General features: G+C 39.7%; 1 protein-coding gene across 8 annotated transcripts in view; it reads right to left on the bottom strand.

Annotated features, from left to right (window-relative positions):
* rgs3a (regulator of G protein signaling 3a) overlaps positions 1-15,597 on the bottom strand; it is a 153,620-nt gene that overhangs the window by 91,426 nt on the left and 46,597 nt on the right. For 6 of the 8 annotated variants that reach the window (XM_040156786.1, XM_040156793.1, XM_040156791.1 and 3 more), the window contains 6 exons: positions 8,907-8,988; positions 7,939-8,044; positions 7,022-7,454; positions 4,792-4,831; positions 3,195-3,523; positions 1,224-1,301 (listed from right to left, as the gene is read on the bottom strand). In XM_040156786.1, coding sequence (XP_040012720.1) covers positions 1,224-1,301; positions 3,195-3,523; positions 4,792-4,831; positions 7,022-7,454; positions 7,939-8,044; positions 8,907-8,988 — 1,068 coding nt within the window. Of the gene's footprint in view, positions 1-1,223; positions 1,302-1,486; positions 1,592-3,194; positions 3,524-4,791; positions 4,832-7,021; positions 7,455-7,938; positions 8,045-8,906; positions 8,989-12,777; positions 13,623-15,597 lie in introns of those variants that run through there. The other 2 variants (XM_040156790.1, XM_040156796.1) reach the window with 2 other exon arrangements.

Genomic DNA, 15,597 nt, shown 5'->3' with positions numbered 1-15,597 from the left:
AACGTTGAAACTTGACCTGTTTTCTTTTGGTATATCTGCACATTTATCAAGGTAATGCAAATATATGTAAATATCAGTAGATTAATGTGGCTAACGGTATGTTGACTGAAAATACAGTCAACTTCTCCCTGACTAACACACATTCATGCAAGTTATCATATGTAAGATTACATTACGGGACCTAGTTCAGTACTTAGTTTCTTTGAGGATTAACATTTTACATGTAAAACCCTACAAGCACTTAAAACAATGCTATTTCTTTTAAGTACTGAGTATTTCTGACACTTACAACATTAAAGTACTTGTTACAGAATAAAATTACAATACTTTAAATGTGTGAAACTTTAACAATATACCTTAAAAGATCAATTATAATGCAGAATATTATTGCAAGGTGAGTTTATTGTGAAAGTATCATTACTATATATCAAAGGAGCTGCAGTTTCTTTTTATACATGAAACAGAATTTCTGCGATAGTCAAATCTTTGGCACTCTCCTCCTTCAGCAATTATTCATTCTCCTCAACTCATGTGGATCTGATAGTTCAGAGTAGTTACAAATTCATCAGAGATGTTCAGATGCTCAGACATCTCCTCTCAGGATGTTGCTCTGTACTTGTTCGCCCTTTCTATATACATGCATAACCTCTGAAACACACACACATTTTGACTTAAGATGAGCATCGGAGCAATGGACCGTCACTTCCAGTTTGGCCAAATAAACAAACCACAAAACTGGTTGTGACAAACCAACAAAATGTTTGCCACTAGTCTGTTTGTCTCCTGCAATCTCAAGAGGAGAGGAGAGGAGGAGAGGAGATGAGGAGAGGAGAGGAGAGGGCCTCAGTCTTTCTGTATCAATCAAATTATAAACCTATTCAAAAGAGCATAAAGAAAATTACGTTTCCTCTTTCCTCAGATCAGCGAGATCCAATCCTGCACCTTCTAGGCACTATTTTGCAGCCTTTGGGTTTTCTTCAGGTTGGTTTTACATCCCTCATCAGGCATAAAGTTTCCCAGTCAACAACAACCAATCTTGCTATGCACAACGGTAAACTGAAGTAAGGGCTTCAGGACGGAGCTATTTACGCATAGTGAACATGTAGCAAATGTACACACAGGAATTTTTTCATTTTCATTGAAATTACATACGCTCACAACACCTGTATGGACGAAGATAAACACACATACATTACCATCATTACCGCATTGATGGCACTTACTTTGAGAGAGTGGTGCTTGCTCTCATGCAGTATCATCTCCTCAGATATGATGAGTGTTCGGCTGCACAGGTCAAGAGGCTGGACACAGAGCAACGACAGATTACAAAAACAGATTAGGACATAAACTTTTTGGACATAATTTTGAGGCTCATTCACTGATAACTGATATCTTTAATCTGATATCAATTACTTCAAGCACATATAGCTGGTACTAATACCCTAATACTAATACTTGTTATTGATGAGTAAAAAAGTTGCAGTACCAAATCCATTTCAGCCCCCAAACCCAAACGATCTGCTAGACAGCTAACAGTAGGTCTTTTTTTTTTTTTGCTGTGGGAAACACAACTGAAACAGTTTCTATGAAGACACAAAGCAAGCTCTGTGGCGGTATGTGTGGTCTGAGTATGACAAGACACTTAAAATGAGTAGAGCAGCAACGTGGGAGGAGGAGACTTCCTCTCAAGTCCAGGGTTTGAAAAAGGGCAGATTCAGTATGTGTGTGTGTGTGTGTGTGTGTGTGTGTGTGTGTGTGTGTGTGTGTGTGTCAAGCAGTGTAAGGGCTGCATGTTTCTGCACGAATGCACAGGAAGTACCACCAGAGTCCCTGCATTTTCAAAGTGTAAATGGCTATAGGACCCCAAGATACCAACAGTATTTCACATGTTGTAGTTAGAGAAAATATCACATCTATCTTGTCTAACAATTATCTTCTTTGGTTAGTTTATCACATTTTCCATGTTTATGTTGCAATAATACATGACTTAACATAACTTGCCTCAGTCTTCTGTGATCAAAAAGGGAAATCCATATGTAATGGTGCAACAGATGGTGGTATTCTAGATATGATGGGTTTACTCAGCACATTTGGGTCAATTTGGGCTAGTACCACTTACAGAAATAAATATTCTAAATATCATACTACACAAAATATATTAAGTATTAATAAACTATTTTCTGCACACAGCTTAACTTTTGGATATTCAAATTGAGCAGATAATATACAACACCAATGAAAGCCCAATTAAGCCCATTAATTGGATTGATATAGTTCCTTCTCTTCTTGTACTGGATATAAAAGATAAGTCAAGAAGATAAAAATTCTTGTTACTCTGTTTATAACACAGACCTCCTAGGTTGACTTTAGCGCTCTCTGTCTCTCCATATTTTCCTGTCTGTCTTCACAGCCAAAGCTGTAGATCTTTAGGCTGTAGCCTAAAGGCAGAAATTCCAAAAAAAATAAAAAATGCAAAAACTCAAATGTCTACTTTCTTTTGACCAAAATGTGCTGGGGAAATCCATCATGTCTAGAATACCATCTATTACACTATTTTTGTATGGATTTCCCTTTTTGATCACAGAAGACTGATTTTCAGAGCTTTATGGTGACCTAGCAGACTCAGATGTATACCATGTCACTGTTACAACAACGTGCAGTTAAAGTCCGGCCAGTCATTTGCATGTCATCCCCTCTCGCTCCTGTCTGTCTTTTTACTACAGACTGATAATAATTGTTTGGCATTTTGGGAGATACGTTTATTTGCCAAGGGTTAGATAAGTAGACTGATATAACTGATGATCTGTTACATATAAAGCCATAGCCAACAACCTATTAGCTTAGCTTAACATAAAAAATGTAAAGGGGGCAAACAGCTAGCCTTGCTCTGTCCAAAGGTAACAAAATCTGTCTACCAGCACCTCTAAAGCTCACTAATTAACATATTATATTCTGTTTAATCTGAAGAAAAGTGTAAAATTGTATCAGCAACCATTTCAGTACAAAGGCTAAGAGCTATATCCCAACAAGATTGGAATGAAAATATTGTAATGCAATTGTTCCCCCTAAAATGTATACAATGAATAACTAAAACTTTGTGCAAATCATGAATGTGCCAAATCTTAAAACCACAAACAATCACAACCGTAAAAGCACACGCATACATACAATATATTCACAAAGAATTGGCCTACCTGAACAAAGATGGGGAAGATAAGGATCTTGGGTGCCACTTTGACGTATCCATAATTGGCATGTGGAGTATGTGAGCGGACGATGGTGCAGTTCTGGTAATTGGCAAAGTTGGCATTCTGCTGCTGGTAGTTGGGCACGCCGGCATTAGTGGAGGTGGATGACGTCTTTGTTGTCTTGGAGTTGTTAGATCGTCGTAGGAAGCCAGTGCGGCTAGAGAGACCCCCACCAGCACCTCCAACACCACTACTCATACCTCCAGAAAAAGCACCCCTACCACCACCCTGCGGTTGTGGACCACAGGCCTGCCGTGTGGGGTATAACCTGGCAGCTGAGAAACAAAAAGAAGGTGATGCAGGTGGGCATAAAGACACAGATTATAAATACTGTCATTTCTGGAGCCATTTATGGTATGTCAGTAATTACAGCATGGAATAATCACTTTCATTTAGCTCACCAAGCTCTTACATAGTTCAACATTTGGAAAATTGTGCTAATTCAATTTGTAGTCATCAGTTAGATGAGAAGATCAATACCGCTCTCGCATCTGTGGACTGAGTATATGGAGGGATCCAGGAGACGGTTAGCTTATGTTATCATAAAGACTACAAACAGGGGGAAATAGCTAGCCTGGCTATGTCCAAAGGCAATAAAATCCGCCTACCGGCACCTCCAAAGCTCAAGGACTAACACATTAACACATAATATTATTTGTTTAATCTGTACAAAAACTCGAGCAAGAGAATGTCCTCAATCTTCTCATCTAACTATCGGCAAGAAAGCAAATACAAATATTTCCCAAAATGTCAAACTATTTTTTAAAATTTCTTCAGACCTTCATCGTCTTGGTGTAATGAAGATCTGGCTACAGAGGATTAGCTAGTCAGGCATCAAATTTGGGGCAAAAATTGTCCAAAAGTGCAAGTGGTCACGAATCAACTAATAAAAACACATGTCCCCAATATGAGTGCAGATAAAATTAAAATTGACTGAGCAGAATTTCATGTCCCCAGTTACAGGAGTCTTGATTTGATCAATTACTTCCTGTCTTATTGCTTACTGGGTTAACTTTAACAGCAAGTTAGCTACAGCTGCAAATGTTGCTGAGAAACATGAGTTTTCAGGGTCACTCTATTCTGAGAGAGGAATCCTGTGCTCGGCTTGTGTTTGCCTCATAGGGCCCCAAGGTGGTGGATAAGACAGAGGATACTTATTTGAAATTTTAAGCTGTTATATTGGACAGCTTCCAGGGGAAAAAAAAAAAAACAACCACATGGTGCTATTAAAACTAGTGATAATTGAATGTTGTAAATCATTTAGACAGGATTCAAGCAGTGAGCACCAAAAGTATTTTGCATTCATTGTATTCCTAAGGTCAGTTTAATTTGAGGTTATTTTGGGTGCCAAATGTTAATTGAATTTAATCACATTAATTAAATTAACAATAACCTGAAATGTGAAGTCAAAAATTTAATTAACACTGGGCTACGTCCAAAAAATAAAGGCATCAAAGCCAACTTAAAGAAAAGCTTTCAGCCAAAATACCCAACAGAGTTCACTGTAGCCATTAACAGTATAAGCATAACATGCATGTCTTACCTAATGTTCCTTGGTTGTCTTGGTAAACAGGCCTCAAGATCTGAAAGAAAAGTAATATGAAACTATATTAATATTAATAATACTTATTTTAAACTGACATCTAAACTACATCTACAACGGAATGAAGTCAAATGCAATTATATAAGATACAGTATGTCATTGTTTTTTTACTAAATTGTTAATATATTGAGAATTGAAGTATAATTCTGGTCTTAACTTTCTATGATGTGATGTTGATCATGTAATCTAGAAGATATCTGGATAGGCAAGGGTTGTCATGAGACATATTATAATAAAGGATAAGTGTCATTTTAGAGAATATGACACACTTTCTCTCTATAAATCAGAATGTTTGGGTTTTTTTTTAAATATTTCATTCTGTAGTATTAGTGTCCCACACTTTCATTTTAAGTGCTGCTATGACCTGATTTCTTAAGGACCAAGCTGGACGTTATCATCTGCGGTTTCTTACACGACATCGAATGTAGTTTCTAGGACTCAACCGAGCCAATTTGAATTAGGCTGGATTCAGTGGGGCATTGAGGGTTTCTACCTGTCATAACAAATTAATATCAACTGAAGGAGTAAAGAGAGAAAAAACTGCCACCACCTCACATGTTGTTGAGATTAATACAGGAGGTGAACTAGGAGTTGGAAAGTCACAAAATGTTTAAAACATATCATTAGCACACTCTTCTGCCGGCTTATTATCATAAATATTATCTGATAAATATTATCGGCAGTGTGTGCTTTCAAAGCTCTTTGTGAACTAGAGCATTGTGTCAGTGTGATATCTCACCAACATGACCCATTTCCACGGGGCTTTCAATATATTTAGCCTGCGATGGCCACCACAAAATCGTAACAAATCCCTGTCTTTATTTGTGTGGGATAAAAGTGGTGGCTGTTTGAAAGGAAATGTTTGTTCACTATGTTGGCATGTACCTCTAATCTACTTCCTTGGGCCTCCCAACTGACCTACACTTTTTCTTTTGAAACATTTTCTGTCATTTCTCTGAATCTACTCCTGCTCTTCCTTCTAAAATCAATCTGATCTTGTGTTTCAGACTGTCCACAACACAATGTCTTTTGCCATGCAATACAATGTTCTTTAACTGAACCAGAACCTGGCAAACATTTACAAATGAAGACAGACACTGCATAAGGCACACACAGACACATAACACACACACAGCTTCAAGTCACAGATAAACTCAGTAGAAATCAAACATGGAGGAAGAGATATGGAAATAAAACAAGTTAGCTTAACTATCAACTCGACCTGTGACAGATAAAAAGGATTTAGTTAGTTAGAAATGTTTTGGAAGTCTGGAGCAACTATTTAGACACTGTAGGCTGCACTGAGGTTGCAATCAATAACAAACAGAGGGCACTGCTGCAAGGAGACTGACTCAAACACATCCTGGATCTTTTGGTTCAACATCTTTGTTAGCCTGAGGTGGTTAATAGGTTAGTATCGTATTGTTACAGCGTTGATAGCTGAGGAATTCAGTTCAGTCTTTTTGATTTAATGACTTTGCTTTATTTTGTTTTTATGATGAAAGCTTTTACCTCATTTACATGATGTCACGAGATGCAACCATAAGTACATGCTATATAAAACGTCATGTACATGTCATATTGTGCATGTACATACATGTTATACTTAATGTAAAACTGCATATTATGCAATGGACCAGTCTTGGAATTCTGTATGTGAATGTACATATTAAAGTAATAATTTTGTTGCATTTTTTTCTCCTTTTTAAATGCCAGAACTATTTGTTTTTGAAACACTGATGTATAATCCATGGCACACAGATGACTTACTATAGGACACCTGTAAGATAAATGATGTCAGATACATATGCATTGTTTTCCTCACATGAACCGTGTTTAACTGCCAAAGCTTCACATAGTACAGACATACAATGTATAATCAACAACTGAATTTTATATTTTATCGTCTCGAATTGCTTCCTTGTCTAAGGCTCAAAGCTACACGACTGAACTATATGTAGTATGTTCAAAACATGTCGTAAAGCACAAATCAGTGTGACAGCAGTAACCCAAAAAGCCCAGACATACTATATGTACAGTCCTTCTATCTATCAGCACCAGGGATGTAAGGTAAGGAGACATATCTAGGATGAGCCACCATATGACCGTGGTGAGGATGAGGAGGACGAAGAAGATGATGAAGGTGCAGCCCACCACCAGTCTGCGGTACCTGGCTTCCAGGATTGATGGGCGCCAGGATGATGTAGTTGTCCCCGTTGGATGCCTTCACCCTGGTACCCTTCAGTGTGGCAGTGTGTGGGTGATGGAGGAGTCGCGGTTTCCCATCCAGCTCCTCAGCTGAACCTCCCTGGGCCCCCCACGCCATGTTTCCCACGCCTACGCCACTGCTGTTTCCAGCTTCAGAGCCATTTACTAGCAGCCTGCGGGTGGCAGTGGCACGGTGGTGGGCTGGGAGAGGCGGCACAGCTGGGGGGGTTTTGCTGGTGCCAACATCTGGTACACGCCTACGGGTAGGAGGTGAGGGGGCATCGTAGTTTGAGGTGGAGGGTTTGTAGGAGGGCCGGTGAATGAGGCCCTCAAAATTAGGTTTAGCTGAGGGACCAGTCCGCCACACCACCACTGTGATTTCATTGGCACTGTTTCTGCAAACAGAAAGAATGATAATGATCAACAAAATCAGGAGGAGTGGATAAGATGTGTATATATTTTGTGAGATTGTATGACTAATGCATGATGTAAATTGCACGAAAATTGTTTTAAATAGAATCAAAGCATTTAGGTGAGTAGCAACCCTGAAATAACATATCATGTATTAACTCAATGAAAAAAGAACAAGGTATCAAACACTTAACAGTATAGCTGAGATTATGTCGTCGACTCCGGATAAATCACTGACATCACAACATACAATTCCCACCTCACTTTACTGTAAAATTAATTCTTATTGCCTACTTCCAATCTCTACTTCTAAAATTAATGATCTTTATACTCTGTAGGTCTTGGCTGTCAGTCTATTAGATAATCATTACAAATCATTAGTTCTGAGTCCTGAATAGGACTGAATAGGATTCTCCGACAATTTAGTGTTAACTGTCCGATAATCCTCTGGTTTGTTTGGGTCATTACCTGATAGCATGGGCTAAGTCCACACATTTCCACTGCTCTACTGGCTGACCATTTAGCTGCAGGAGAGTGTCCAACTGTTGTAGACCTGCCTGATCTGCTGGACCCCCTGCCGGTGTGAAGAGACAGAAAAAGTTCAAATCAGTACATACTCCCAAGCACCATTAATGTTTTTCTAGGCTATAGTTCCTTTATGTATTAAGCTTCCTTCAGTCTTGGAGGTACACGATGGCAAATCACTGTACAGATAAAACAATAAAATAATAATCTTATAGAGATAAGGTACTCTGTTGTGTTGTGACGGAAATGCTGTTTTGAATCCCTGTCATCTCTCCACAAGGACAGTAACGATGTTATCGGCTCAAGATTCAGCATCTTGTTCAGACATGTGGCTGCAGGGTGAACACCTGCCAACATGGGAGCTTGACTCCAAGTTCCCCATTTGACAGACGGGCTCCTTATTAACTGCAACACCCTGCTGACTGAGCCAATCCTAACGGTAACTCTCACAGCTACAACCAGTGGAGTTAAAGAACAAATCACCAGCACATTAAACTTCCACGGTGTACAGGGTGCATGTATGAGATTTCTAACTCAGGTCAATCAATGTGAAACTAAAGACACTTTCACCGTAAAATAAATGTTATTATATAATCTTTATTATATATAAATATTATTAAAACTAAAAATCAATTGTTGGAAGTCCTGTGAGTGAGAATGAAAAACATCACTGATAGCCGGACAGCATTAAAGTCATATCTACTTTGGTAAAGTAATTTTTTTTCTGGCTACTTTTAAATTTATAAATGTATGATTTTGGGTATTGGTAGTGGAATGAGGAGCTTTAATGAGTAGCGCTAATTAAAAATCAAAGTAAGACTGTTCCCTTTTCAAGCAGTTGGGTTTCAAAAACAGTGCAGAGCAATAAAGACCTCAAAATTAAAAGAACAACCTCTATCTAGAAAACTTGCCTGGATCAACAGCCTGTACCCTCACGGGGGAATCCGAGCAGATGGTGAAGCCATATCCATCCTTTCCTCGAAGGATGGTCACCTACAGAACACACACACACACACAGACACACACAGACACACACACACACACACACACAGTTATTTTATGATAGGGAGAAAGACCTCATTCTCTCTTTGATTTCTGCCTCTAGTTCCTATTAAAACTGTCTTGGCAGCAGTTTCTCGATGAACCCAATTAGCTGAATTAATGGGAAAAATAACTCCAATAGATGGAAAAAAAAGACATTCTTTGTCAAGTAGTTGGGGAAGAATTTCATAGACTGAATCTACCAAAAGTTGATTACCTATGTTTTATACAAACAAAGTCTCTTTCAACAGTATCGAAAGGTTTCTGTCGTGGACACAATCATTATTATTATAGACCAATACAAAAGCAATATATATGTGTATTCAACGACAAGTTCTACAGTATACAGCTACCTCTTAAAGTATAACTGATACGAACTGTGAAGAGTAAATCTAGATTTTTAAACATTTATTTTCTAGGTCACTCCCACTGACTTCTTTACAAGGACAAAACAGCACAATGGCATACAGCAAGTAACATGTATGTAATATAAAGAATATGTTTTTAATACAAAAGTAAGCAGCTCCCCACAAGAGAGTAAGGATTGTAAAGTACGGTATCTGTCCAAATAACGTCAGATTATTTTTTGTGCCCTATATTCCTAGTGTTTTAATCCTATTCTGTATTTTTTTTTAAACAAATTTAAGGGTGCACATTGACAAAATTGGACAATTTTTACTGGAATCAACCCATCAAATCCAATCAGCTATGTAAAAAGTTTGCCAAATCTCAACATTATGACACATTATTTTAAAATACAACACAAAGACACGGTGTTCGTCTGCTCAAATGTACCAGAGCCACACACACAGAGTACATACACAGACAGTGCTGATGGCCTATTGTCTCTCTTTCTCTTTGACCCCACATTGTCATTCAGTACCTGTGCCCGAAAGTCTGAGCCAAAGTCAACAAAGTTCCATCCAAAACATCTCACTTTCCAATCTTATCTGCTGACAACAAGCGGCCCAAAACACACAGACATCCCTCCCATCTCTCTTTTTTTTATACAGCAGAGGAAAACTACAAGTATATGCTGCTAAATTACAAAGTCTACCCATGAGCACGATGCAGCGACTTGGAGAAATACAGTGATTATTCAGCAGCCTGAAGCTCATGATGACCCTAAAATGTCAGGTATGATTGTGGTTTCTTATAGTCCACTGAGTTTATGTGCCCTGTGTCACACTGTTTGGTGCAACAATTCTTTTACCATATTTCTCTACCCTTAGGTCCCTTGAAAACTCCAAACTAACCTTCCTGAAAAAATAATTGTCATGCCACAGAGAACGGCAGCTGACGTTGCTATCTGGCATGCAAAAGAAATTAGGATTGTCATCCGTTTTTGTACACATGTACCCTCTTTGATGTGTCCGAAACTTAACCCCCTCATGAGATAAAGTCGATGTGATGCTGTCTTCATAATTCTTGCTGAGTTGTTGCAAGCAATACAGACATTTCCATTCAAAACCCAGGCTACAGGAGCCAATTTATATAACTGGAAAGGATACACATAATGTCAGTGCAACCTTTATGATGTGACATTTGACCTTCTTCCTATTAGGCTGAAGACACACTGACACATAAATACACATACATGGGTGCACATATGACTCCTCATCTTCATTCACGACCGTGACAAAAAAGTACAGAAAGTATTATATTTGCTAAAACTGTTGCCCTGCTCCATGTGGATATTTTTATATGAAGATAGACGGGTATATACTAATCCTTGAGTCTGGCTGTGTGACAAAAATGGAGATAAACCGTTAAAAAAACAGACAGAAGGTAATGATGTATACAGTAACCGAGAAAGTGATTGTAGGAGAAAGATGAAAAAATTATAAACAGGGATAAAACAAATGAAAGGTAGATTCAAAACTGGTAAAAGAGGATGGTGGGACTTTGAAAAACGATGGTGACCGGGCAGATGACAAAGACAAATAGTGGAACAGATGGTATGAAAAAAAACATTTTACTGGAATTAAGGAAGGCAAACAACAAACAGGGTCATAGACCTGATTGTGAAGGATCAGCTTGAAATTTCGTATGTGAAAGAAATCTAGCTCTATCTATCTATCCATCCATCTATCTGTGTGTGTGTGTCTTTTTATCAAAAGCTGTTTCAGACATTGCGTCTGTTTCAAGGGAACTCTCAGAGGTGCCTACTTTGGACTGTTTCATCCAAACTCCAAGAGCCTTTACAGTGTTATTTCAATTTGTATTTCATTGTGGAGCCCAACCACTTGGGCTCCCTCTGGTCTGCCAAAGAGAAGTAGCCCCGCACCCTCTTTTCCACTTTTAAATGAAAGCAGAGGGATTATTGTCAAACTAGAACAAAAAAGAGGGCACTAGAATAATAAAATAAATTAGTATGAATGTTCTTTAAGTGATTCTTTTCTTCACGGCATTAATACATATTTCTGAAAATGAATGAAGATAAACGAACGGGAAAAGTTCTAAGGATGCATTAAATATTTAAATTGTATGAGCAGGGCCTTGTTGATGAATTAATAATTCAATCAAAGGGACTGGGGAAGAGCTGACTAGACTAAATCATAAGATTTTAACTCTCTTGCAATGAATTTAGACATACCCAGTTGGAAAAAACGCTTGTGTGTACAGTGTGAGTTCATGCATGTGTGGCAGAGCTTTTCCCATTTTACATTCATGCCTCAGTGCTCCACCCTCCTGTCAGACATGACTGCACGAAGCCCGGAGCAAAACCCCTGGCAGTCTCCTCCTGATGATTACAGTACATGTCTTTCCTGCATTCCAATAGTGCAGAAGGATTGTAACATTAACTGCCAACAGGTACACATAACTAAACTAAATAAAATCTACCAACTGCACACAACACGTGTATTTGGTTAGACAATGTTATCTGGGTCAGTATGTTCCTAGTCAGTGACTAGGAAAGCACACCAATCTCACACACACACACACACACACACACACACACACACACACACACACACACACACACACACACACCCACACCCTCACACACACGCGACTAAATTGCCATGCTGTATTTTTGTCATGTAAGCCTTGTCTTACAATTGTTCTCAGTGATTCGCTGCGATTGCAGTATTCAATTTTTAGTCTCTTCTATATGTTCAAATTGTATTTTTATATTCTGTTCCAACTCCAATCAATTAAATTGTATATCTCTGATTTCCTTTGAATGTGCAATGCAGATGTGCACAAAGTGGCTTATGAAAGGAAAGTGGCATCGATTTATATCATCGCAAATATTTGTCTTCTTTCACCCACTACTGCTCTCTCCCTCCTTCAGATCCTTCTCTCACTACGTGATGGATAAATAATGTACAGGGCAGTGAGCTGCTTTTGCCTTCTAAAGAAACACACATCTTCTAAGCCTCCTGCATTCGCTTACAGGCAATTATTCCTTTCCGGATGTGTTGGATATGCAGTTTAAAGTACATTTTCTTCTGCACGGTAATGGCAAAATATTAATATCCAACAGTATGCAAACAAAGATATTATCACTTCAATTTTTTAATATACAGCATTTGCTATTTTGCATTTTTTTTTTAATTATGGAATATAATTTATCTCCTGCTAATTAAATAAGAAAGCAGTGATGAGAGATGTAACTTACAAAACCTTTCATTCATTCTCCCAGTCTCTCTCACAATCACTGGCTGATACTGTACCCTCAATGCACTTTTTCCCTCCTCCCCCCTTCTCTCGCCTTTTTCTCTGTAACAGACACACCTGTGGCAGCCTACATCCGATGCACAGGTGGCACAGCCCGTGGATAGTGTGGATCACACCTCCACTTGCTCCTCTTCCTCCTCCTCCTTCTCCTTCTCCAGTGTTCAAGTCCGCAGCCAGCACACACACACTGCGACGGTGATTTTCCACCTGGCCAGCCCCTCTGCAGCCCGAATATCTCCACAGCTTCCTTTGCGCGGCTGACTGTGTTCTCCTTGCGCTGTGCTCCGACGGCTGGGTGGACTTCAGGGTGTTATGGATCATCTCAACAGTGACAGCTGGCAAAAGAGTGGCTGGAGTTGCTTAAGTCTTGTAGTGTCTAGTGCAGTCCAGCTAGGACGGCTGTAGATAACACTCTGTTGGAAAACAGGAATCTGTCAAGTAGAACGAAAATGGTCCTTGGAGACTTTTTTCAGCCAAACTGGCTGTCAGTCTGCGTCAGCTTGCCTCAAATGAGTCTAGATTCAATTTTCTTGGTAGCAACACTCTGCGATTGACCTCCAGCCGCACTCTTGTCCATTCAAGGCTTGTTAGTAACAACTCCAGTCATCAAGGCATATTCCTGTGTGCAAGTTTTTATGAGTCTGTACCCATCATTTTATCCACAGCTTCCTGTCTTCCTCTTGATTCTTTTGAAACTTCAGTTCAATCTTTCCTTTCTCTCTCCGTTTTGATTTTTTTAATGTTCTCCTCTCTTCTTGCATTTGCTCTATCCCGTAAGACAATGTCCAGCTTCTTGCTTTGTGGCCTGAACCACAGCAGTTGGAGTAGCGCCTGAGATCAGCTGTGTGAGAGTGTGTGGCGGCGTCATGTAGGCGAGACTGGCGCGGGCTTGGCCTGCTCAGGCCACACTGTAGCTCCTGGCTGGGGCACTCATGGGAACTCTTCAACAGCAGAAGAATAGGAGGAAGTGCCTCCCACCGCCACCCCCCTCCACACACATACACACACATGCGCGTGAACACATGCACTTATGCATACCTCGCCACCACACAGCCAGGACAGCTTTGTGTGCCTGCCCCCGATAAGGCCAGTTTGCTTCCTGAGTCCACATTATGAGTTTGTGAGAGGTGCTATAGCTCTCAGTCTTGTGCAAATATACGCTGTGGTGACTAATGTAGGTGGCAATAGTGAGACGTGTATGAATTAGATAGAGAAAGGCAGGATTTTAAATAGGAATGGTTGGGCAAGCAGGAGTATGAAATCCATAAAAAGTAGCCTTAATCTTCAGACCAGTTTTACACTGTAAATGGGAATGTTTTCCAATTGCTTTCAACTTTTGGGACTAACAACTTTAAATGACCACATTTCCCAACAAAAGCAAAGGATAGCAGCATTGTTTGGGGCACATACTTTACTCACACACACACACACACACACATATCAATCAGACTTCACACCTCATCAGACTCTTTCCACCTTAGCTCCCACACTCCCCAGTCGCCGTCCAGACATTATGCTTGTTTGTTATGTTTTCAACTTCCATATTTCCTCTGCTTTTCCTTTCAGCTGCTCCCTTTCAGCCCTCTAACCACACGGTACGGAAATTCACAGGTCTGTGAACTCTTACAATCTTCCCTCCTCCTCCAGTTATCCAAACATTACTTTTATTTTTGTTTTCAATGTCCATATGCCTGGGAAAGAGGGGGCAATCTGCAAAAAAAATAACAACAACACCTCAGCAGCAGTGCAGCAAAAAGCTTGTTAAATTACAGCTAAAACAGTGGCCAGTCTAACCCCTAGCAACCCCATTAATTCCGAGCTTGCCTCCTCTCCTTTTATCATTTGGATGTCTGGCTCATGGAATGAAACATCGATGAACGACGAGCAATGCTGCACTAGTCTCTACAATGCTAATAAAGTGGCAGAAAAGGCCGTTGTCTTAAGATCCCTTCATGCCAGTAGTAATGGCAGCTTCTCCCTGTTTGCCTTTTCAAAAGGGCGAGGGTTACCCGTCAAGCACACAAAAAACACTTTCTCTCTCTTTCACGCTGCGCTGTTCACCTCTAAATAGGCAGAAGGACGGATTAGAGGGAGAGAAGAAAGGGAGAGAAGAAAGCATGTCTTAGGGAGACGAGTGAAAGAAGAGTTTGAAAAGCTTGTCTAGGAGCCAGACGAGGCCAAGCCAGTGGTTGGTAGTGTGGGATCTCTCTCTCTCTCTCTCTCTCTTTCTCTCTCTCTCTCGCTCTCTCTCTCTCTGTCTCTCTCTCTCTCTCTATCTTTCTTTCTATCTCTCTGTCTCTCTCTCTCTCGCTGTCGGTCTCCCTCTCTCTTTCTGACCTGAATAAACAGCTATCAAAGGAGATGGTGTCTTTTACGCCACTGAACACATAAGATGGGTCTAAGGCCAAGTTCAGGGTCGCAGCTCAAGTTGCACTTAAAACACAAACTGTCAAAGCCAAGCATATGGATTCATAACTACGTCACAGGTGCAACATTTTGGAGGTGACATTGTGCATAATAGGAGACAGTGAGATGACAACAAATCTCCGGGACCAGAGCAGAGAAAAGAGCAGCCCCATGGCTTCAATAACAGGCTCAGGCTAGGCTTCTACAAATTCAAATGAAGTTTAGTGATTCATAAATTTATGAGTCAAATCAATTACATTTTGAAATGCACTGATTAGTGAACTTCAAAGTAATTTACAAGTGAATGACACACTTATATGACTAATAAGAGAGTAGAAATGTAAACGATTAAACAATGGGAGAGACTAATGCACACAAAATTGTCAAAATATAGAGATAAAATTAAAATCTGGATAAAAATGATAAAAGTGATATAAAATCAATCTCAATACGAAGAATCTACAGCCATGA

The sequence above is a fragment of the Xiphias gladius genome, chromosome 20 (genome assembly GCF_016859285.1).
Source record: "Xiphias gladius isolate SHS-SW01 ecotype Sanya breed wild chromosome 20, ASM1685928v1, whole genome shotgun sequence".
Taxonomy (NCBI): Eukaryota; Metazoa; Chordata; class Actinopteri; order Istiophoriformes; family Xiphiidae; genus Xiphias; species Xiphias gladius.
Note: the sequence above shows the minus strand (reverse complement) of the source record. Positions and strands in the feature narration are given on the sequence as shown.